General features: G+C 35.7%; 1 protein-coding gene across 20 annotated transcripts in view; it reads right to left on the bottom strand.

Moving 5' to 3' along the window:
- CELF2 (CUGBP Elav-like family member 2) overlaps positions 1-24,868 on the bottom strand; it is a 969,093-nt gene that overhangs the window by 184,986 nt on the left and 759,239 nt on the right. For 19 of the 20 annotated variants that reach the window (XM_031940494.1, XM_031940495.1, XM_031940484.1 and 16 more), the window contains one exon: positions 7,307-7,503. In XM_031940494.1, the coding sequence (XP_031796354.1) occupies positions 7,307-7,484 (178 nt within the window). In that variant the 5' untranslated portion in view covers positions 7,485-7,503. Of the gene's footprint in view, positions 1-7,306; positions 7,504-7,717; positions 7,986-24,868 lie in introns of those variants that run through there. The other variant, XM_031940496.1, reaches the window with a different exon arrangement.

The raw sequence follows: 24,868 nt of genomic DNA, 5'->3' as shown, positions 1-24,868 counted from the left end.
GATACACTGAACCACCTAACTGCTGTAGTCCTGATAAAGGGCCCTTAGGGGGCTTATGTTTTATACCTGGCATTTTCTCCCAATCAGTAAGAGAATGGCACAAAATGAATAGTACTGCTGGTACTTTCCCCTATATGATACTGCAAGAGACCTATGCAAATGGAGACATTCTAGAAGATGTGGTTAATAGACTATCATTTTCAAGACATACAGAGCAGGAATCTATTTTCTCAACATCTCTACAACAGAAAATACAACTAGTGTAGCCATTAAGTATGAGTTGTCCAGTTTCTTAGAGTTTTGGAGACTACACTCCTTAAACATAATGGTACCAAGTCTTCCTCACCCAATTATATGAATTATCTGACAGTTTTAAGGAATCATATAAATTTATCCTAAAAATTAGAGCTGATAAAAAAAGCCTCCCTCCCTCCCTTTTCTTTTTCTCTTTCTTTCATCATGTCTGTCTTTCTGTCTTCCTTTCTTTCTGTTCTTCTTTCCCTTCCTTCCCTTTCCCCTCCCATACTCAGTAAAAAAATCTTCCAAGAAGAAAACAGTATTTTGCAACCAAGCTGGCCTTAGGCAAAATTGTGAAATGAGTAAAGTTGGTCTTTGGCATCAGCCTACTTCCCATTTTAGTGTTTCTTTCTTCACCTCTTGTACACCTACGACTTTTTTCCTTTTTGCCTGTGTCTCATTTCAAAAGGTCTTATCTTATGCTAAGGTTTCAGTTGGTAAGAGCTTAAGATGGGAGTTTTTTCATAGGGTTTTTTGATAATGGATCCTTGAGAGAAAAGTTTCAAGACTGAAAGAAAATAGTCCAGAGAATATGCTGAAGTAAAATCTCAATTCAACAATTCAATTAAGTGATGTTTATTAATGTTTATAATTCTATTATTTTTGAGTACTGCTGCAGGGGTAGGAGGATTCAGGTAATATTTATAAATGAAGAGGGGGGAGCCTTTCTTAAGGTCCTCAAATGATGTTGGCCATTATCCATCATAAAGTCAGCTTAGATGTCCTTTTGATCCTGTAGTACTATTGTCCTCATGGAGTTTATCATCTACTGGGTGGGAGGTGATGTGATATACATGCAAATATATATAATACAAATTATACTGAAGTGTATGAGGACAACAGGGTGCTATATGAAATATGAGATGGGGGGGGGAAAAGGTCATTATTGCATTGGGAAGATCAAGAAAAGTATCCTGAAAGAGGTGGTAGCATTGGAACTGGGGAGGAATTCAAATCAGAGAGGCATCCCAAGCATAAGGAACAAAAAGGCCGTAAGCAAAAATGTGGGGAAATGTGGAACCTTTAAGGGAAATGACAAGTGGTTCAGCTGAGTTAGAGAACAGCCCCCAACTGTGGAATGCCTTTAATGACAGGCTTTAGAATTTGAACTTTAATTACTAGTCAAGGGAGAGCTATGAAAAGATTGTCAGAATAGAACTGACAAGCCTAGATATTTGTATAAAGAAGATTAATGGAAGCAAGAAAACATGTTAGGGTGTTCTTAAAAATGTCCATGTGGGTAGCAATGCAGTACTAGACTAGGATGAAACATGGGAACATAAAGGGGAAAAGGGATAAATATGAGATTAACTTCATGGGTCCCCAAGCATTGTAGAAGCCGCTGTCACAAAATAGTTATATTTCACTAAAGGAAAATGAAACGAAAAACGATAAATTGTTATATGTATATTGCATACTGAATTGGCCCATTGCAAGGAGTAAGGAATCTAGTTTTCTGGCAGCTAAAGATACACAATATAGATTTCACACATCTTTCTGTTCTTTAGGCTAATAAAAACTTCCCCCAAAGAAGCAGGACAACATGGTCAATAAGTCACTAAACTGGGAACATAAGTCCTTGGTCTTATAAAATCACTTCTTTGTAAATGATTTTAAATCAATCACCTAACCTCTGACCCTCAGGAGGCCCACATGTAAAATGTGACATATCCCATAGAACATCTCTTTAAGTTTCATGGAATCCTAGAGAAGAAAATTTTAATAATTCTGATGAACTTTTATTTTAAAAAGGGAGAAATAGATAGCATGAATGTTATCGTGACAAGACTAGGGAAGTTAAGGAAGAGAAAGCAAATTATCCTGACATGGAGATGACCTCTTATTGAGAAATCAGAGAGGACTGCAGTATATGGAATCATAGACCCAAAACCTGAAGAAGAAATCTTTATTGTTGCTCAGTAGCTTCTTAATCATCCCTGGTCTTCATGACCCAATTTGGAGTTTCCTTGGCAAAGATACTAAATATGGTTTGCCATTTCCTTTTCCAATTCATTTTACAGATGAAGAAACTGAGGGTTAGATGACATGCATAATATCACATGGCTAGATTTCAACTCAAGTTTTCCTGACTCCAAGACTGACAATCTATCTACTGTGCCACCTCTAGACCAACTTTTCTCATTTTATAGATGAAGAATCTGAGGCTCAAACAGCTTTTATGTCTTGTCTAAGATCACAGAGGTGGTAAGTGTTGGAAAAAAGATTTGAACCCAGGACTTCTCATTATAGAGAGAGTGAACTTTTTAAAATCCCATGCTAGAAGATCAATAAGAATGATATCTAATGACTTACATATTTATACTAAGAACTGTTAGAACAATCACACATTTCTTTTATCTTTCCTAGGTGTTGTAGGAGGAATGACAGTATGATCCCTGACTGAAGAATTTATAACCTGGTTGGGAAGAAAATGCATATATAAATAAAAAATTAAGAGAATGATGTAAGGGAATTTGACTTAGATTAATTATTTCTTGATTATTTTATTCTGAAGAGATCAGAATGGAATATATAAGAGACAGGTATAGAATCTGCCTTTACAGAAATTTTTGAGAAAGGGGTAGATGCATAACCATTTGTTTTGATTGGTCTTAATGCAGAATAATCATGATTAAAGGTAGAGATAAAGATTAGAGGGTTCAGAGTTATTTTTCTGACAAAAAGGTGAAAACTTGTGTAGACTTAAACACATATGCTATGTGAAATGTTTGAGATATTGATTTTCTTTGATTTGAAGTATTCAAATCCTCCCCCTGACGCTTATGACCTCTGGTATGAGCATGTCATAATTTTTCTATGACTTAGTTCTCATCTATAAAATGGGGAAATAACTATAACTATCTGAGAAAAACAGACAAAATCACATATTTAAAGAAGTTTGAAAATCATAAAGCATTATAGAAATGAGGTGCTCTTGTTGATTTATTATGAGGCATCTTTGAAGAGTAGTATCCTTTTTCTTTACATTTTTATGGCCTACTCCCACATTACTACTATTGTGTTTTTTTTTGTTTTTTTTTTTGAAATCTGGTCTCCACTCACAATTCTCTCTCAAAACTGCTCTTTTGAAGGTCACCGATAAGCTCTTTCTATATTCAACAGGTTTCTTAGCCCTTATCTCCCTTGACATCTCAGCAGCATAACAGTACTAATTCCTTCCTTGAAACTTATCATCCATGCTATCCTTATCTTTTTTGGTCTGTTCTTTCTTTCTCCTTCTGCTCCCTAAATGTGAAGTTCCCTTGGGGTTCTGTCCTTGGTCACCTTCTCTTATCTCTCTACTCTCATTTATTCCTGTAGGTTCAACTATCGATATCCCCAAATATATCTCCTATTTTCTCTATCAAACTCTGGTCTTATGTCTCTGCCAGGGGGTCCTGCCAATACTTCAAACTCAACATAACAAAAACTGAAGCTATCTTCCTCTGCAAATCTGCCTTCCCCTGATAATTTTTATTTCTATTAACACCATAATTCTACTAGTCACTTGGATTGAAAATTCAGACATATCTCTCTCCCCTGTATATCATGTCCCATTGATCTCTAACCAGACTCCTGTATCTTTCTCCTTTTTCCTTTTTACTCTTACTTTTAACACCCTAGTCCAGTCCCTCATTACCATTAGGCTTATTGTAGTGGCCTCCTAACTGATATCTTCTCTATTTGTCTCTTACTCCTTCAACCTTTCTTACACATACTTTCATGGGAATTTTGAAATATAGTACTGAACATAGATATATAGTTTTAGAGGTTCAGATGCCATCTAATCCAACTCCTCACTTTACAGATCGTGGCACTGGAGACCAAAGGGATTAAAGGATTGCTCAATATCATTTTTGAGCTCACAAATCTTCAATAACTCTTTATTTCTCATTGAATAAAGTCTAATCTTATTACCCTGACATTTTAGATCCTCATCTAATTTCTTGCTATCTGTATGATTCTTCACTCACTTTAAGCCCCAGTCAAATTTGACTATTTATCCTGGCATAATGGTCAGTGTACAATTCTACCTTTGTGAATTTGGTTCCTAATATTTCCTCTATCTATAATGATCATCTCCTAAAATGCTTAAAGTTCATATAGAAGCAAAATCTCCTCTGATCATGTACTTCCTTTGTTCTTTCCCTTCATCAACTTGATCTCACACAGTAGTGATCTCTCTCACTGCCCCCAAATTCTACATTTTGTTTTTATTTCTTATACAGAAAATTGTACTTGTGTATATGTTTTACAATCCATATTAGATCATAAGCTCCTGGAAAGTATAACTTACACCCTATTCATCTCTACTAGGCAAAGGTCTAATGCATACTATTTAGTGACTCAATCATGGAAAAAACGAATAGTATCTCAAGGTACCTTGGGGGTACCAACCTACTATTTCCTTATTTTCCAGCATATCTGAGTCTTGTCCTGATACAAAAGGATCAATTTTTAAAGAGATGTGGACTCTTGAATACCACAGAACTAAGTACAGTGTAATAATGACAGCATGAGAAAAATTGGAATCGATGGGATTCCATTACCTTTTCTCTTTTCATGGCAGTATTTACATGGGTCAGGTAATGAATTGAGCCAGGTTCATTACCTATAGAATTTAAATCACACTTATGGGATATCTGCCAAACAGCCTGTGTTTTGAGTTCCAACATAAGTTCTAGAAAAATATAGTCACATCTTCTAGTTTAATTAAACTAATTGTGCCTGACATATTAATTCTCCCCTTTTTTTGTGTGTCATCTTCTCTCATTAGAATGTAAGCTCTTTGAGGGCAGGAGCTTTCTCTTTTCTTATTTATATTTCCAGTACTTAGCACAGTGTCTCACAAGTAATAAGCAACTTCCTTTTCCTTTTTCTTTCCTTTTCCTTCTTTCCTTTCTATTATCCTTCCTTTCTTCCTTATGTTCCTGGTATTCCACTGAAAAATCCAGGCCTAATAGAATACTAAGGTCTATTGGAAATGACAATACAAAGTACACGAATATCACAGGAAAACAAGATGGAATTTGTGTATGTACACACATATGCATGTATATATGTAACTATCTGATTAAAAAATAGTATTCTCTTAAAGTTCTTTAATAAGCCAAATCCCATAATATTGCTACAACTAAAATACAATAAAAATCTTTCCAAGCCTTATCTGAAGACCCATTAATTTTAAATAGTATCCGACATGAAACTGAGAGAAATTATCAATGGCATGCGATCTGTTCAATTTTAAGACCTGAATGAAATAATCTGTAACTTGTTTCTCATAATATGACTGTGAGTTGGATTAATGTGCAATCTAAACATCTAAGTATGAGAATTTAATTTAAAAAAATCAGCAACGAACACTATTAGCAACTGGCTTTTTATGGGAGAATTCTTCACTTCTGTTTTAAATAAAATGTAAGTTTCTTGCAAATAAGACCGATTTCATTCTTTGTATTTGTATCTAGCATAGTTCCTGGCACATGCTAATTGCTTGTTAAATGCTTGTTAAATGACTGATTGAGAGTTCTATCAAGATGGTAAGTTTGTGAACCAAGTTCGATCAAGGTTACATTAGACCAAGGTTTCTATATTAGCCCTAAATGGGCTTGGAATTAGTGTGACATTTTGGAATTATAGTGGCTGAAATTATCAACATGTACCACACGAGAGGCATCTTCTTTTGGACCAAGACGCCTTTTGGTCCAGATATTTAAAAAACAACAAAAGTAATCAGAAGCCTATGGGAATCAGTAACCAAAAAGGAGAATTACAAAGATGGGTAGGCAAGGGATGGCTTTTAATTTAACAAATAAATGTGATGAGTGACTCACGTTACATTGTAAACACAAAATTTAGAGTGGTATCCAAGAGGAAGAAATAGTTACTAAAACAATGATAGCGAAATTGGGGGGAAAAAAACAAAACTGAAATAGAAAGACCAATATGCAAAGAAAATAGTTTCATAATTTACCAAGATCCATTTACAACAATTTTACAAAACACTTCCTAGTATAAATATAGGACATAAAAAAGCCGTCCGTTGGGCATCAGTCTCACTCATCTGCAAAATGGAGGCCATCCTGCAGGCCCACCAAATTGTATGGTTAATCTCACCGGTGCTCATGGAGCTGTTGCACTTTAGGAGAGGTGTTAATTATTTTGAGCCACAAGGGTATTGCAAATACAAATAGTTCACTTAATAATTAGGAAGTCAGGCCCAAAGAATGAACATATCTCCTAAAAGTGAGCTTTTGTAGACCTTTACACATTAGTATCTTATTGTTTGCAAGAAGCTTTGAGATCTCTGCCAGTGGCATAAGTATAAAATAAAATTACACAGGCAGTAATCTTAAAATAAGGATGGAAATAGCAAGTGCATGAAATAAAAGGTGGAGAAAAATTACCACTCCGAGAGGCAACTGCTCTTAGACTAGTCTAGGAGCTATAATGTAACCTCAAGAGAGAAATCAAAAATCTAGAAATAAGGCAGCATTTCCTGAATGTTGCCCCTGGAGGGATCGCAAAGTACCTTACTTTGTCTTCCTCCATTTAGAGCTGCCTGGATTATTCCCACCTGGATTCTGGAGGTGGATGGGGTGTGTGTGGCTGGGTGGTGGGGAGGGCAGGTAAAGATAAAGTAGAAAGTTGTGTTTGACACCTTATAATCCCGGGAAACAGTTTGTTCATCCTGGCACAACTCAGTCATCCTTGGATGGGAACATGGGGAGGGGGAGGGAGCGGGCTCTTATGAATGACCTTGGGCAGAGCCCAAGATTTCTCTGCGAGCGAGACTAGAGCCTCTAACATGGCATGCTAAAAAGGAGAAGAGGAAGGCAGCAGCTCAATAGGCGCTCTTTCCCCCCAGGGCTGCTCAATTGTTTAACATCTTTAAAAAAAAAAAAAAAAGCCTGGCATCTCAAATACAAACCCCCAAGGAGATCGTAGGAACAAGCAGAAGCATCCTTAAAACAGAAAGTAACCCCAGAAAGGGGACTGGCTACTGTACCTTTACTTTGGGGAGGGTTCTGACTCCGGTCTCGGAGGACATTAATTTGATAGACAGCTCCGTAAGGCTCAAAAAGTTCTTTTAGCTCCTTCTCAGACCACGACCGAGGAATCTGTCCGACAAACATCTTAATGGCATCTGGGTCTGGTTGGTCTGAATGATCCAAAGCGCCGTTCATCTTGTTAGCTGTACCGTTACTGTCAAGAAACCGAACCAGAAGGCAGAGTTAGGAGAGCATGGTTGAGGGACAGGAAGAAAGAAAAAAAAAAAGAATCAAAAGCAGGGGGTGGGGTAGAGGATGGGGAAGGGAAGAAGAAGTGTGTGTGTGTGTGTGGGGGGGGGAACTGGGAGGAAAGTGCCTAATGAGTCATATAAATTTCACCAACTAAAACAAAGCAAAAGCACAATTACATTGCTCATGGGTGAAGGTTTGCACTGCGGGCTGCTGTTTAGTATCATCGCTTGAGCAAAGGGCTGAGAACGGCAAGCTATCAGCCAGGATTTGCACATCTTGAAAGCAAAGGCTGAAGGAGAAACGGTTTCAAGTTAAGGGGAGGTCTTTTTGCATGGCTGCCATCAAGAGAACAGCCAGGCATCAACCCCAAACGAGCAATGGGAGCCAAAGGTTGGGGGGTGGAGGGTGGAGGAGAAAGACAACAGGAGTTGAGCTGCTTTCTGGCGTATTTATTTTATTTTATTTTATTTTTGAAATAATAAAGTCCCACAAAAGAAAAAAAAAGGAAACACTTGGCAATCTGTCAGATGAGGAATGCAAGATGCTGGTGATGAATTTGCAGATTGTGTGAAGCATCCGCGGGTGCATCAAATTAGTGCATCGCTGCTCAGAATGGAAAACACTCCAACTATGCGGCTGGTGGCAGCTGATTGGCTGCCCAGGCTTTATAAAAAGGAATGGGAACGTGAAAGGGGTGGGAAGGGGGCTCCAGTTTAAAAAAGCGCATTGTTCATGGCACTAGGGCACAAAGCACAATTCAGAAAGGCAAAGGCAATCTCAGAATTGCCTGCTTTGTGCTGAAAAAAAAGGGGGGGGGAACCATCAAGCTTCAGAAAGTTGAGTTCCCTGTAAAGGGCACTGAATATTTCACATCTTCCACACTCCATAAATTGTTCCCTGTATCTGATTTCCAGATGTTGTACTTGAGGTCTAAACAATCACAAGTTTTTGTTGTTTTGTTTTGTTTGGGGGAGGTGGAGTACTGGAGATAAAAATTCTACATTTTATTCTTAGGACAGCCCATATATGTTTGGAAGCTGGCACAAGGAGTAAGACACCGATTTTCCTAAATATCTTTTTTCAAAGCTCAAATTTTGAAAGTCCTGAGTTGGGGTTTGGAGCTTGAAATTCATGGCACCTTCAAGTAACTGAAAATAATTTTCAGTTGTTTACTCCGATCATTTCTATTTCAGATGTGATCAACAAAGAAAGCTTGTATTATACAGATCAGCACCTTCCCTCTCCTCTCCTTTAAATATAATCCCAAAGCCCACCTGTTCTATGAGGCAGACAGCTGCTGAATTCAGCACTGCTGCCTGCTCATTTGTAGTACAGTGCTTAGTTTGGATTCTGGGGTTATAAGACCTTCATTGGCAAAAATATGTCTTATTTGTATTTAAATACATGTAAGATCCTGCAGGGCTCCCAATTAAATACCACAATCTCCATTACAAGAGGCAAAATAATCAGGAAAAAAAACCTTAAAACAAGCAATTATATGTTTATTTAAAAGTAAATATTATAGACCGTGTAATTTCACTTTTGCCTTCAGGTTATTATTTGATATTCAAGGAAAACATTTCCTAAATAAATAAAAAAAATTTCCTTATTTGATAAAAGTATATGGTAAATATGGTGTGCTCATAATAGAAGATGCTAGAAGATCTGGGTTCAAGTGCAGCTTTCCTTAGTGACTATGATTGGGTGATTCACTTAGTTTCTTTGAGCTTCAGTCTCGTTTTGAGATGAGATGATGGGATCCACTTAAAGATTTCCAGTGGACCTCTTGGGAATCTATGGATAAATTTTAGAAGATTCATTGACTTGGATGGAAGAAATCTTTATTTTCATTAATTTAAAAAATTCAATTATGAATTTTAAAAAATAAATATTATTCTAAAAAGTGGTCCATAGGTTTCACCAGACTGGCAAACAAATCCTCTTTTAATCCAGATACATGGATTAAATAATTTATAAGACTCTTTCATCTCTAAATCATAAGATTTGATGCTTCTCTGGGTAACTAAAGTTTTGGGGAAAGAGAAATTTTAAAAATTTATATAAAATATGAAAAAAAGTAAAATTATTATTAGGTCCAACATTTAACTTTTTGTTCTTTCCCTGTTTCTCATTTCTATTATTTCTCTCTACAGTTTCTTCGAAATAATTTTGTTTTCATCTCCATTTCAGAAGATTCCTCACTTGCTTCAATTAATTTTGGTTTTTCAAAAAAGAAATAATATGTAAAACACAAAATACAAAACCTTTCAATGGTTTGGATGAAATATGTTTATATTAATACTGGATAGTATTTTTGTTTATGAGCTTACCCTGTTTTTGACAAATTTTTTGAGAATTTTAAGAAGGTTGAAGTTAAAGCTTCAGTTGTATGTGTGTGAGGAAAGCCCTCTCCAGCAATACAGAATTTCAACATGCCTGCAGCAGGTTGAAAATGAGGCAAGACTTATTTCTGAGACAGGAAAGGCCTTGTGGTTACTGCAGTTGACAACAGCCCATCAAAAAAGGGGAAGGCTTTGCCACAGTTCTGGCTTTTACAGAAAGCGAGGACAGAAGAATTTGGCCTTATATCTTCTTTACTCAGAGTATAATTAAAACTGACCACCTCAGAGAGGCAGGAACTGACTGCTGCCTTTTTCAATCATGTTTGAATGTTGTTATCACTTCTATGATCTATACCTAGATTTTAAAATCTAAAGCCAATGGCCCTCAGGGTCTAATAGATAATATTTTTTACTTTCTCAAAGAGTGCAAAACTCACAGAAGCTGCCAAATTGTAGGAAGGGAAACAAAAACAAGTTGGTTAAGCTTCAGAATTACTATTTATATTTGTAAATTTTATGAAGGCTGGGGTTAATTTCTAAGGGATATAGGCTATGGCATGTCCAGAGACTGACAATGTTTGGTGGTATCACGGAAATTCAACAGGATTGGGCCTGGCTAAATCCTTGATTTGCCATTAACTAGCCAAATGGGTTTTGGAAAAGACCTACTTCTCCTCCTTGAGTCTCAGTTTCCTTATCAATAAAGTGAGGGAGTTGGACTAGGTGAGCACCAAGGTTTTAATCCTAAAGCATACAAATCATTTACAATTGTTCCTAACTCAAGACAATTCTGACCACAGTTTTCAAGATTTCTGATAAAAAGAAAACTCAAGAGTGTGGATTTTCAGATTTCATTTTGTTTCTAGTAGATAATTGGCTTTAAAGTTAGGAAGATCTAGGATTCAAATCTTGACTATGATTTATGGTGGCTATAATATAGATTCTGAGCAAATCACTCAACTTTTTTTCAATTCTTTATGCAAATCTCTAAAATTATAAATCGCAGAGAAGATGCTAACTTGTATTGATAGAGTGAATTTCTTCACCCAGAAGTTCCCCATACCAATGTAATCACAGATCCTCCCCTCCCCTGCCCCAACCTAGCACAGCACTTAATACATAATAGGTACTTAATAAAATCATACTAATTGATCCTTCACCTACAGACTTCACTAAATTGCTGACACTGTCCCCTATTCCTACTTTTTCCTGATAGTTTTATAATAATAATCAGTTCATAAGGAAATTATCCTGAATGTCTTTCACCTATGCGTCTCTCTCCTTCTAACTCCAAACTTCAGTCTGGATTTGTGCCCAGTTCTAGTGGAGACTAACAGACATCTTGCTTCTTGTCTCTGTGAGTTGCAACACTTCTGAGCATGCCCAATTAAGGCATGTTACTTGTAGAGTAAGGAAGACAAATTAGTCTACCTGCACTTAAAGCTGATATCTCTTCATAAATAGATGACAACTTGAATTCTTTACTAAGGATTGGAAGATAAGACTATGTTACTGTCCATTTCTACCACCCCACAACCTCTCCAAATCCTGGATTGTTACTAAGTGCTAAGGATTTGAAGAGGTTGTGGGGTGGTAGAAATGGGCAATAACATAGTCTTATGCAGCAGGAGTTCAATGAGTGTGGTTTGCTTGATGCTATTTAACTTGCCACGTACTTTTTTTTCAAAGTCGTGAGGTTTCCTGTCTAATCAGCAGGATCTCACAGGAACCTAAAGATTCATCTATACTTTTCTGCTTGCATTTTCCCAATACTAAAATGTGTTTCTTAGATTTTGTTTACATTTTATTAAATACCAACTGGTATTCCTATGGGATCCCTTTAAGGTTGGTAATCCATAGACATAAAGAAACTAAGAGAGTATAAATTACTGGTCGAGAGAGCTCGGAATATGTCACTGTCACTTGCTAGTGCAGGAACTGTAGAAATTTAGGGGGAAAAAACTGTGTTAAGCACAGACATTGGTTTAAATATCTTCTCACTTGATTTTGGTTGAAAATAGAAGAAACTAGCTCAACAATCATGAACTCAAAAGTCTAGCCCTATCTCCCTCTAACTTGTTGGCTTGTGGCTCTGAGTCAAAATGGTTTAGCTTTTGCCTGTCCCCCAAATATATTGAGGCACTTTAAGAGCTGGTTAGGGGAGGAATGTATTCTAGGCATGAAAGATAATCTGTTCCTACCAACTATGAGATTTTGATTCCAAAATGTATAGCTTAAAAGATTCATTCATGCAAAAATTTGGGTGTTCTGTCAAGCTACAGGGTTTTCACATATGACTCTTTTTCTGAATATGATTTAGTCCATCAGGTTACAGGTAATCCAGTCCACAGGTTTATTAGATGACAGGCCGTCCTCTACATTGTGGAGGACTGTTCAAGGGCATATATTAACTGCTGTAAGTGTGTGTGGGGGATGAGCTATTTGTGGTCAGAGCATCTTTTTCAGTTTGTACAAATGTTTTTCTAATAACTTGACCACTGTCCCATCAGTTTCTCAAAAGGGACCAGAATAATTTTTTATTATCACTTATGTTTGTATATTACCATCTAAAGAAACAGTTTTTATTTGGTTGTTATAGAAACTTTTTGCAGATTAAACTACATAAGGGAGAAGCATAAAGAAATCTGGTGAAAGGCTTGCAAGATTGCTGACAGTAAATAGGGTGGGGACAGCAATTATGAATATTAACACATCCTTCCCAGTCTCTACTTCTTAATGTTCCTGTTTAAGAACAGAATTTAACTATTAGGATTCAACTTGGAGCCACCAACAAGATTCCCTTCTTCCTTCTTAAAGGGTTACTGAATACTGCATTAAAAAGCCCAGCTGTATTTTGAGAGTTGGTGGGGGTCCCCCTCCTAAAAGATCTTCAAGCAGAGGTTGGCTAATCACTTGTCTGGAATGTTTTTGTTTGTAGAGCCCAGAGATTTCTTTTGTATATGGGTTAAACTCAATGACTCCCAGGTCCTTTCCAACTCTGATCTTTTAAATGTTGCAAATAATCCCAGTCTGGATTAGCATAAATCAATGTAGCTATAACCACAATATTAGGAAATATGGATTGCATTTCTAGTTATATGACTGGTTTACTTACTGTATTTAAGCACATTATTTATCCTTTCTATGCCTCAACTTTCAAAATAGTTAAAAAAGGAAAAAAAAAAGTACCATAGTAAACTATTAATTATAGATAAACCAAAGTCTCACAATTGGATGGGACCTTCGAGACTATCTAATCCAGCTCATACCTGAATAGGAAAGCATATCCAAACTAATGATCATCTAGCCTGTCTTTGAAGTTCTCAAAAAATGGGGAACTTGCTGCCTCTTGAGGCACTCCATTTCATATTTGGAAAGCTCTAATTACTCATTGGCCAGTTTTCCCTCATGTCAAATCTAAACTTGCTTTTTTTTGAAATTTCTATTCCATCATTACTGGTTTTCCCCTATGGGGCCAAAGAGAACAAGTATAATCTCTTTTTCACATATTCAAATATTTGATTAGTCATAATTTCCTGCCTTAACCCTAGTCTTCCCTTCAAATGAAACACCTATAGTTCCTTCAACCAGTTCTCATGTGGCATAAGACCAAGGCCCTACTATCTTCTTGATTCCTTTCCTTGAGAAACTGTCAAACTTATCCAAGCCTTTCCAAATTATGGTGCCCAGAAATGAATAAAACAATACAGATTTGATCTGATCGTGATAAAGTACAGTGAAACTATTACTTTTCTATTCTTGGACACTATGCTTTTTCTAGTACAGACTCAGTAAAAGTTGTACTTAGTTCCTAGAAAATTAAAGGAAGGAATAGAAATTGAGATCTGGCTCACTCTAATTTTTTAAAATATACTTTCATGTATTAATCAACAAATATTTATCAATTTTAAATTTATAGTATACAAAAGAGAGTTAAATGCCCCTTCATGTTAAAAAGCTTATTAATTTTGTTTTTAACCAAGTAGAATATCTTTTGATTTAAGTGAGGCCCATCAATTGCTCATCCAAACTTCAAATTCAATATTCTGTAATTTGAATTTCCTTCTTTAACAAAAATCTCTCAAACTGTTGGACATTTAGCGACATCTTCAAGATTTAATGAAGCTTAAGTCTTCAACCATATCCATTGTGTTTTTGGCAATAACTTTCTGAGAGACTAACTTTTGACAATGGACTGAGAAAATTGATTCTTATTCTATCTAAACCATTGAGTAATTGTTTCTTTGGTCACCTAAATTCTCTCTGGCAATCAGTTCCCTTACTAATAAGGCAGAGAAAACAATCCTCTATCTCTTTACTTATGGGTAGATTTAGAATACATCATTAAAAATTTGCTCAAACATAATAATAACAAGAGAATATTGAACAATATAATAGAACAATAACAATTAGAAACTTTTTAAAAAATTAAACACCTGTTATTGTCAGGCTTTGTGCTAAGCAGTGGTGATACAAAGAAAGGTAAAAGCCATATCTCATTTGATCCTCAAACCACACTAGGAAATAGATCCTATTATCCTCATCTTCCATCTAAGGAAACTGAAGCAAACCAAGGTTAAATGACTTATTCGGGGTCTTATAGCTAGTATTTGAGGTCCTCTTTGGATTCAGATTCTTGATTATTGGGTAGAGAGAGTGCTGGAGGGCCTGGAGTCTGGCCTCAGACACCTGCCAGCTATATGACATTGGGCAAATCACGTAACCCTGTTTGCCTCAGTTTCCCCATCTGTAAAATGAACTGAAGAAGGAAATGGCAAACCACTCTAATATTTTTGCCAAGAAAACCCCAAATGGGGTCAGAGAAGAATATGACTATCAAATGACTGAATAACAACTTCTTAATTCTATCCATTACACCACATAGATTCCCCATAATACTACAATATCTTGTATTTTCACAAACATCTTTTTCACTGAGGTGATCCAAACCCATTTCTGTTTTGTTTTTTTTTTTCATCCCAAGCAGGGAGGTTAAAAGATTTCTGTGAATTCCCACAGCATGTAGAAGAAGATACAATGTCCAACATACTTTACTAGGCTATACTTCCTGCAGTCAATTTTTTGGTGAGAGGCTTTTAAAGAATAAACTGAGTGTCAAAATGACGGTAAGTCAGAGAAATGTCTGGGCCCCTATTATTCTACTCTAAGATCTTAAAAAAATTGATCAAAAGGTTATTTTTTTTTCTGCTTGGGATTAAGGAAACTATTCCCCAACAGTATCATTCTCTACAAAAGATGCTAATGTTGGGAGACCTTGAGGTTACTGGTAAGCCTCGTAGCATGCAATTTAACAAATGGCACACTCCAGAGGATAGAACCAGGACAAGCTAGAGAAGATTTGGGACTTACCTCTCTTTTATATTAATAATCCTGTGGTGATGTAAAATCTTCCTTATTTGAGGCACACCTGGTTAATTTATCTCCATAGTAATAGAAACCCAAGATTTAATGTATGCTCTTATAGGAACATGGCACAGAGCCTTGGAATGAGCCCTGGACTAAGTGAGGAAATGAGTCTGAAGTCTGGTTCTGCATCTAATCAAGGGAATGTCCGTGGAGAAATAATCAAATGTCTCCAAGATTCCATTTCTTCATGATGAATTATTTTAAAGGTGCCCCTTTTTGGCTCTATTACACTATGGAATCTGCTTTTTAAAGCTCACCTCTCACACTGTTCTCTCAATCCAATTCTCTCTCCTCTGGGATCATAGTCCCATAATTATTCCCTTCTCTAATTTCTTCACTCTTTCCCTGTCCATAGAGAGATCCTTTTTTCCCCTTCATTCAAACATCCCTATTGTGAAGATAATTTTCAATTGACTATATCTCCCATTGTAACTACCATCTTATGTCTACATATTGTTTCCCCATTAGGATGTCAGCTCTTTGAAGGCAGGGCTATCTCATTTGGTGTTTGCATTTTTAGTACTTAACATAGTGCTTGGAATAAAAATAAATATTTAATAAATGCTTTTTTTCATTCATTCATCCATGCATTCTTAAAACAATTGCCATTATTTCCTCTCTATTTATTTCCTACCCAATTCTTTCAATACAGTTTAAAGCATCATCATTCTATTCCAGCTTCTCAAACAAAGATTAACAATGTTTGTTTCCTAGCCCAACCTAAAAGCCAATGTAATCCTCATTCCTCTTGACTTCTATGAAGCATTTGGCATAATGAAAACTCAGAATTAGGAGGGACATAGATAACTATTACATAGTAATCAAAATATGCTGGAGAATTAAGTTTGCTCAATTCAGTGTCCTTTGAATCCAATCCATTCATGAATAATATTCCCCTTTACAATGTGTCTTGTAATTTGGTCAACTAACTTTCCAAAAAGACTTCCAATCACTATCTCCAAGCTCTAATTGTTGAGCCAATTCCACTTCTAGTAGCTCTGTGACTAAATCTTTTTTCTATCACTAAATTTGTCTCTTTGCCTTGTAGGCAAATTTAGAATTACATGTGATCTTAGAGGTCATTTATTGCAACTACATTTTATAGATGAAAAATACTGAAGTCCAGAGAGACAAAGAGACTACTTTTCTAACTTCACATTTAGGATCTATCTTCATTTAGGATCTGGACCCCAAAGAAAACTTTGGGGTCCAGACTTGCAGTGTTCTCCAAGAGTGACCTCAGTCTTCTACACTTTTCAATTTTATTATTTTTGTACATCATGAAACTTAACATAACACATAGGATGTAATGGATTAAAACTATTATTTTGACCAAGTCCTTTTTTTTGCCTTCTCCCTTTCTTTCTTACATCCAATCAGCAACCAAGTTCTGTAACTTCCTACTTCAAGATGTCTGTTTTCTTCTGTATTTTATTTGTAACACTCCTATCTCCAGCATCATTCTGATTGGACTCACTCCCTTCTGCTTAAGTCCTTTGGTCTTCACAGAGACTTTTTGAAATTTCTCTGGCTCTGTAATGAATTCTTTCAGTCTTCCTAAAATACCAACTACCTATATCCCCCAACTTTGGCACATAATCATTCATTATCTGTGTTGTTCTGTCTTATGTATATATTTTCTTGCCACTACTGTAAACTGACTAAAAGTAGGGACAGTATCTTGGATGTCTCCTATATCCTTATAAGGGGATAGACATATGGTAGAGGCTCAACTAACAGAATAATTTGTTGACTGACTGTTAATTATTCTCAGTTAGATGAAAAGCCCATAAATCTTCCTTTTGATGCCATCTGATAATGATAGCTGACATTTATATGTGCTTTAAGGTTTGTATATGCTTTAAGTGTTCAGCATCTCATTTACACTTCATGATTATCCTTTGATATAGATACTGCAGTTATTTTTGTAGGAAATAGTCTCAGAAAAATCTAAATGACTGGCCATATAGTCCAAGAGCCAGAAAAGTGTGAGAAACAGGATTTAAATACAGGTCTTTCTTGATTCTGGCACAGAACTCTTATCTATTTACTTGTGATGTTAAAAACTAAAATAGAACTATATCCCGGCAGCATATTGATTCACAAAGCCATAAATGATCATTATCTTATTATTGATTATTTTATCGTATCTTTATTTTGTTTTTTATTTTCCAATTATTGTAATTTTAATCGGATTCAGGCCACATTCAAGAGTTTTGCCAGCTGCTTGTCCTTGAGTTTGACACATTTTTAGTCCGTGAATAAGTATTAATTGAATTAATAAGTGAAGAATGTTACTATTGCCTAAGCATATGCAGAATAAGGGTAGGCTGAGGGAAGATTTACAAGAGAAAGAGAAGATACACGTTACCTTTTAGTGTTGAACATGGCCAATGTCAAAATTTGTTTTGTGAAACTAAGCATATTTGCCATACATAATTGCTATTTTATTATCCAATTGAAGGCCTGTGAGAAGATATTATCAATGCTTATAAAAATAAACTAAATTTTAAAATTTAAAAAAAGATTCATGCTAGCTATCAAAGATGACTGAATTATGTTTATTAGCTTTTCCTTTCCGTTGATGGCAGAACCTAGAATACACATCCACTCCTCTTTGATCCTCTCTCTCCTACCCACCATATCCACACAGCTGCCAAAGCCTGTGTCCCTTCTTTACACTCAAAGGAACATCATCCAAATTCAGATTCTTAGCACCTCGACAATCACAGCAATTTAATCATTCTTTCTGCCTCAAGTTTCTCTCCTCTCCAATCTATCTCCCACACAGCTGCCTAAAGCATAGGTCAGATGTTACTCCCCTCATTCCAAAAGCCCTGATGGCTCTCTATTGACCTTGAAGACAAAATATCAACTTTTCTTTTGGCTTTTAAAGCCATTAATGACTTGACTTCATCCCTTCTAATCATTGCCCCTCATAGACTCTACATTAAAACCAAACTATCCCTGACTATAATTCAGTTGCACAGGAAGCCTCATTACCCTCATATCTAAAATGCTTCTTTTCTTCACTTATGTCTCTTGGAATCCCCTTATTGTTGTTCAGTTAATTGTGTTTGAATCTTTATGACCCTGTGGCCCCTACTATGCCTATCTTGGCCATGGGGTTTTCTTAGCAAAGATACTGGAGCGGTTTGCTATTTCCTTCTCCAGTGAATTAAGGCAAACAAACTGACTTGCTCAGGATTATGTAGCTAGTAAGCACCTGTGGTGGATTTGAACTCAGGCCTAATATTCTATCCACTGAGACACCTAGCTACCTCCTTGGAATCCCAAGTTCTCAGTTTTTTTTTTTTAAATACCTTTATTTAGAAGAAGACATTACACACAAAATGAAGAAGTAAAATAGTCATCAGGAATGATAAATATTAAATAGATTTAGGAGACCAATAAAGTTAGCAAGGAAAGGGGTTTAGAGGAAGAAGCCATTAAAAGGAAAACACTATGAAGAGTGAGAGAGTACTTCATAGCGGCTTAATTCTGAAAAGGACTTAGCAAGTTCTCATCAAAGTTAAGCTTGTGTCACCTCCTATATCTGCCACCTCCTACTTTGCCCTTTCTCTTCAGATACCACTTTTCTCTACTTCCCTTCACAACATGTATTCATAAAATACATATTATTTACTTTGTATTTATTTATGTCCATATGCCTTTTTCCCTCAATAAAATGTAAGTACCTTCAGAGCGTGATATTTATTTCCATTCCCAAGATAATGCCTGATACATAGTAGGCACTTGATAAATGTGTATTGATTGATATAGATAACACAAAACCAAGAAGGAGGCCTTAGTTTAGAATTGATACTCATGCTCTATAATTTTACCCCTAAAGATCAACCTTTTTGATAAATTATCTGGTTTTTAGTTGATAACAAATTCTCAATAGATCCAGACAAACTTTGTATTAGTCAGTACTTGATTATTTGCTTATGAATTGATCTCATTGCTAATATTCTGCAGCAAAATGTAATTCTGGATCAGCTTTTCATTATCACTTGTCCCATTTCTGGTTCATCATCTAAGGCTCTCTTATCAACTGGTATCTCATCAGAGAATGCAGACTAAAGTTAAGATCAATCTAAGAAAACCAACAAGCTCACTGGGCCTTAAGGACCTCACTGTACTGAAAATGATATTCATTATATGATATTTAAAAATATTATTACTGAGTCACCAAGAAAAAAAATAAATAATGCTCAGCAATCACCAGAAGGCTGACCACCAGGTGATAATTTTTTAGACAAGGTGATTCTTAAAGGTTTCATTTTGAGATAATGAAAGCAGTGTAAGGACAAGATAAAATCATCACCTTTCAGAATAACAAATTCAATTATATTTACCATTCTCTGTTTTGGAAGAGAGAGTATAGGCTGACAGGTATAAATATGGGGACTGGACTCAGTGTTTCATCACTGTAGGGAACTCCCAGGTGAGGTAATGTCCTCTATCATTGCAGGTCAACACCTGTTCTGCAGCTCAATCTTAAAAGTAGCCTGAAGTACTTGTGTTAAACTCAAATAGAAACAGAGATGCTAATCTGTACTTAAGTATCCCTGCTGGTCATGAATTGGCTTAATGTAATATTTCTATGTCACAATTCTTAACAGCAAAACAAATTTGTAAAAGAAAAAAAAATGCAAGAACACACCCATCTTCCAGGTCAAATGAATATTGCCAGACTGGTTTTAGAGCCTTTTACATATTCTCTCCTGCATGGATATACTTATCAATTTATCAATCCTCATGAGATTCAAGATATGTGTTCTGTGGTACAAAATCACATGGCAACATGGCAAAACCAATATGTGGTTTTCCTGTGGCAGTTTTTAAAAAATGAATTTGCCCCCCTCCTCCGCAATTAATAAACTTTCCCTCCCTTTTCTTTCCTTCTCCCCTGCTGGAAAAAAATAAGAAAGACAAAACCATCATAATAAATGTGCAGTCAAGCAAAACAAATTTCCATATTGGCCATGCTTGTCCCATTTTATATACTGAGTCCATCATCTCTTTGTTAGGATATCTGTAACATTTTTTTTTTTAGCAACAATAGTGTGGAATTATGATTGGTCATTTCATTAATGTGGTTTTAAAATCCATAAATTATTTCCAAAAGGGGAATCAAAACCAAATAAACATTCTGAAACTAAAGTTCACAGAACTAAGTATTTTTAGTAAATTATCAATTTCAGTTACCATAGAAAATCATCAATATAAAAAGAGGCCTTGACATTCAATTTGCTTACTTTTCAAAGAATGCTATCAGACAACACCTCCAAACAAAAAAGAACAAAAATAGGATCATGTACTAAATTATAATGGTTGTTAGTCTAAGAGCCCGAATATCATTATATCAAAAATCTCCCTTAGCTGATTTTTTAAAGCCATTTCTTCATTTTTTGACACTACATCTGGCACACTGAATACAGATGATCGTTTGTTTATATATCTGTCTAACTGCCTTTCCCAAACACAGCCAGATGGAGCCTTTCAGAATCAAATTAATTTCAGATTAATTCACTCTGGACCCACTCCAGTTTCATGACTCTATGCTTTGAGGCACCATCCAAATTGATTTAGAGTCATGAACTTAAAAGAGCACAGGTCTTTAGATATAAAAGGGAAAATAGTAGTATAGGGATGTAGTTGCCAAAAAAACTGCTTAGCTTCCACAGCCTCCTAGTTCAAGGACTGATCAACATTTTATGTCATAATTGCCCCATAAAAATTTCCTTCTTTCTCCAAATAGAATCACAGTGAATTTTGTATTGTAATGTCTTGAGATGACTCCAATAAAATTTAGGAACCCAATTATAAACAACAGAGAGGCAAACTTGCCATATAAGCAGGAGGTCAATATAGGATGACAAGGAATGGATAAGAAAGCCAGAAAAGGGATCAGTTTCTCCCTAGTTGTAGCTATCTAAGGGACTATACACAAATGTAACCAGGCTTTGCATGCTGTCAATCTCAGTGGATGCCTTTATTATCTCACTTGTTTCAATTGCAATTTGGGTTTCCATGGAGACACAACAGTCAGCTCTAGAAAATTATAAGATAAATGTCAGGCAGTGATAACGGTGTTAATGAAGCTTCATTGACAAGCAGCTCTGTGCTTCAAATAATAAGCTTATTTCTATTAGCATATGTATAACCTGTCAAAAAAACCACAAGAGAATATTAAAAATTAAATAGCCACCTACCCTATATTTAAAAAAGAAAGAAAAACGGAGGAAGATAATCAATTAATAATCAACCAATAAGTATTTAGTAAGCCCCTACTATGTGCCAAGCACTGTGCTAAGTGCTGGGGATACAAAAAAAAAGGCATAAGATAGTCCCTGCCCTCAGAGAACTTAAACTCTAAAGGAGAAACAACTAGCAAACAAATATTTCCAAAGCAAACTATTTTAGGATGTATTAAATGGGAAATAATTTTAACAGAGGAAAGGTACTAGAATTAAAAATGGTTGGGAAGGCTTCCTGTGGAAAGTGAGATCTTAGCTGGGACTCACAGGAAGCCAGGGAGGTTAAAAGTCAAAGTGGAGAAAAGATCCAATCTTTCTGATCAGATCTCGGTTTTAAGAAAAATCACATTAGTGGCTGAATGGAGGATAGATTGGAATGGGGTGAGATTTGAGGCAGGCAGATTAACTAGAGATGGAGAGAAAAAGAGGAAAAGAGAGGGGAGGGAGATCCCTCTAGACCTAATGAAATGTAGAAAATCTAATACTTTAAAATTACTAATAATGACGAGGCTGATAATAAATAGCTAGAAAGTCAATGTCACTGGATTGTTGATTATGTGTTGGGGAGTAAAGTGTAAAAAGACTCAAAAGGTAGGATGGGGTGAGGTCATATAGGGTTTTGAATGTCAAACAAAAACTTTTATATTTCATCTTGGAAGCTGTGTGTGTCTGTCTGTCTAGAGTGTAATTGTTGGTGACATGATCAGACCTCTGTTTTAGTGATTTTTCCTTAAAAAGGCAGGCAGATTAACTAGAGAGGGGGAGAGAGAGAGAGAAAGACAGATCCCTCTAGACTTATTGAAATATGTTTGAAAATCTAATACTTTAAAATTACTACTAATAAGGAAGATTATAATGACAGCTAATTTTCTTGTTTAGTCATTTTCAGTTGTGTCCAACTTTTTGTGACCTCATTTGGGGTTTTCTTGGCACAGATACTGGAGATGTTTACATTTATATAGTGCTTATTATATACCAGCCATTGTTTTAAATACCTTACAATTATTATCTCATTTTATCCTCCCAACAACCTTGGGAGCTTGGTGCTATTATTATCCCCATTTTGCAGATGAATAAGGTGAGATATCTTCAGTATTTGTGCAAAGAAGACCCCAAATGAGGTCACAGAGTTGGGCATAATTGAAAGTGATTTTGCCCAGGATCACATCTGGGACCAGATTTGAATTCAAGTTTTCCTTATTCCAGGTCTCACACTTGTGGCCTAACTTTGTCTAAATGAAGCTTCTGAATTTCTTTTTGGAAAACTATCAGCTTTAAAATATTAATAGAACTGTGCTGAGATGATTTGTCACTCCATAACTGAATTCCACTATTATTTTTGTTGTTGTTATTTATCCTTGAAGAGGACCATGACCTCAGGGAGGTGCTGCAATGACATATAAGTCAATTGGATTTCAGTGAGGGAGGGCTATACAAAGTCACTAGTCTCACTTTCCCCTCCAGAGCTATCTGGGTCCAGTGGCAAGATATAGATATCAAGATAATTTATTATGCCTCCTATATGTGAGACACCAATCTCTCCCTCTCCTTTTTTTTTTTTTTTTTGTAGGACACTAATATAGATAGAACTTACTTTTTTATGTGTTTTGGTTTTGTGAAATTAGTATTTAGCATTATCTAGCTAGATTAGTCTAGCTAGAGGAGATCACTAGTTTCAAAGAAATAAATACTATTAGGCAAACTTCAAAGAAAGACCTAAGCTTATCTAAGTGACGCCTTCCCTGCATTCCTACTACCTAGGTCCAAGTCTTTCAGATCTGTGGGTCATGTTCTGTCAGACCCTTTTGTTTTTATACTTCATTCTATATCACCTTTTATGAACTCATCAGATATTATTTTTATTAACTTTATGAGGTAGATGTGTCACTTCTTCCCCTACAAAATTCTAAGTTCTATCAATGGAGAGACTTGTATCACTGCCATTAATTAGTAGAATACATTTTTCAGCATAGAAAGTATATAATAAAATTTTGTTGAATTGAATTGGTAAACAAACCCTTTGTCACTTTTATGCATAATCACACAGTCCTATATATTCTACTGAAATGGTCAGGAAGACACTGAGTCAAAGGGACTGGGGGCAGGAACTGGAAATTTAAGAAGTTAAAAAGCACAAAGAGCATTTACATTAAAATCTGTGCCTTGCTGTCTTGTGTAAGCAACCTGACTTTTGATGCTTATGCCACTGGAATATAATTTCCTGAAAGTCCTATGAAGGTAAAAAATTCTTTGAGTATGAGTCTAGTTATTGGTTCTATATGACTCTTCCAGATATTCATCTAATTAACTTGTCCATAGGTTTTGAAACTGAAGGCATTAGCAAGTCTAGGAAATTTTTAAAAAACATTTTATAATAGCTTTTTATTTTTCAAAATACATGCAAAGATAGTTTTTTTCAACAGTCACCCTTGTAAAACCTTGGGTTCTATATTTTCTCCCTTCCTTCCCCCCCTTTCCTCTTCACTAGATAGCAAGTAATCCAATATAGGTTAAACATGTGCAATTCTAGAAATCATCTTTTAAACTATAGAGGGATTTTAATCTGGGACATATTCCTTATATCAACCCAATACTTCAATTATTTAGATACATAATGCATTCTGTAGTGTTACACAAATATAAAGGCACAAATTGAATGTATTATCATGAATAAGTCAAGGAGGGATTTTTCAAAGTGAGACAGAAAAGGAAAACTTAATGTTTTATATGGAAAGCATTCATTAGAGACTGGCAAGACTTCTAGCTTTTGTTGTGTGTGGCCTTAAGATCACTGACAATTCATAATTATAATAATATTGGAAAACAAAAGCCTCTTAGGAGACAACATACACAATATTTTCCCCCCTCTTTCTACCTAGTAATTCATAGGTACTTCCTCAGTCTATCTATTATCAATATTTATTGAGTACCCATTGTATAATATCATTTATCCCTCACATCCAGGTCTGGCATCTTTGGAAGGGATTTATTTGTGGCAAAGAGGAAGCTAGGGGTAGAGAATTTAAGAAAATATAGAAATGAAGTGTAAATAATGAGTTTCTTGTTTTGTTTTGTTTTAAATCTGCCTGGATATAACTTTATAGACTTCTATTATAGCTAAGAAACAGCCCTCTTCCTTCAGGAAGAGATTGCCTGGAGATTTAAACTCTTAGCAGATGACAGCAGAAATCAGCAAAGGATCCAAAGAGACTATTGGCACATGAGAGTAGAGGATAATTTAGTTGGGACAATAGAAAGTAATTCAGCTGAGAGATCTAAGCAACAGAGGACC

This window comes from Sarcophilus harrisii, chromosome 5 (assembly GCF_902635505.1).
Source record: "Sarcophilus harrisii chromosome 5, mSarHar1.11, whole genome shotgun sequence".
NCBI classification, from domain to species: Eukaryota; Metazoa; Chordata; class Mammalia; order Dasyuromorphia; family Dasyuridae; genus Sarcophilus; species Sarcophilus harrisii.
Note: the sequence above shows the minus strand (reverse complement) of the source record. Positions and strands in the feature narration are given on the sequence as shown.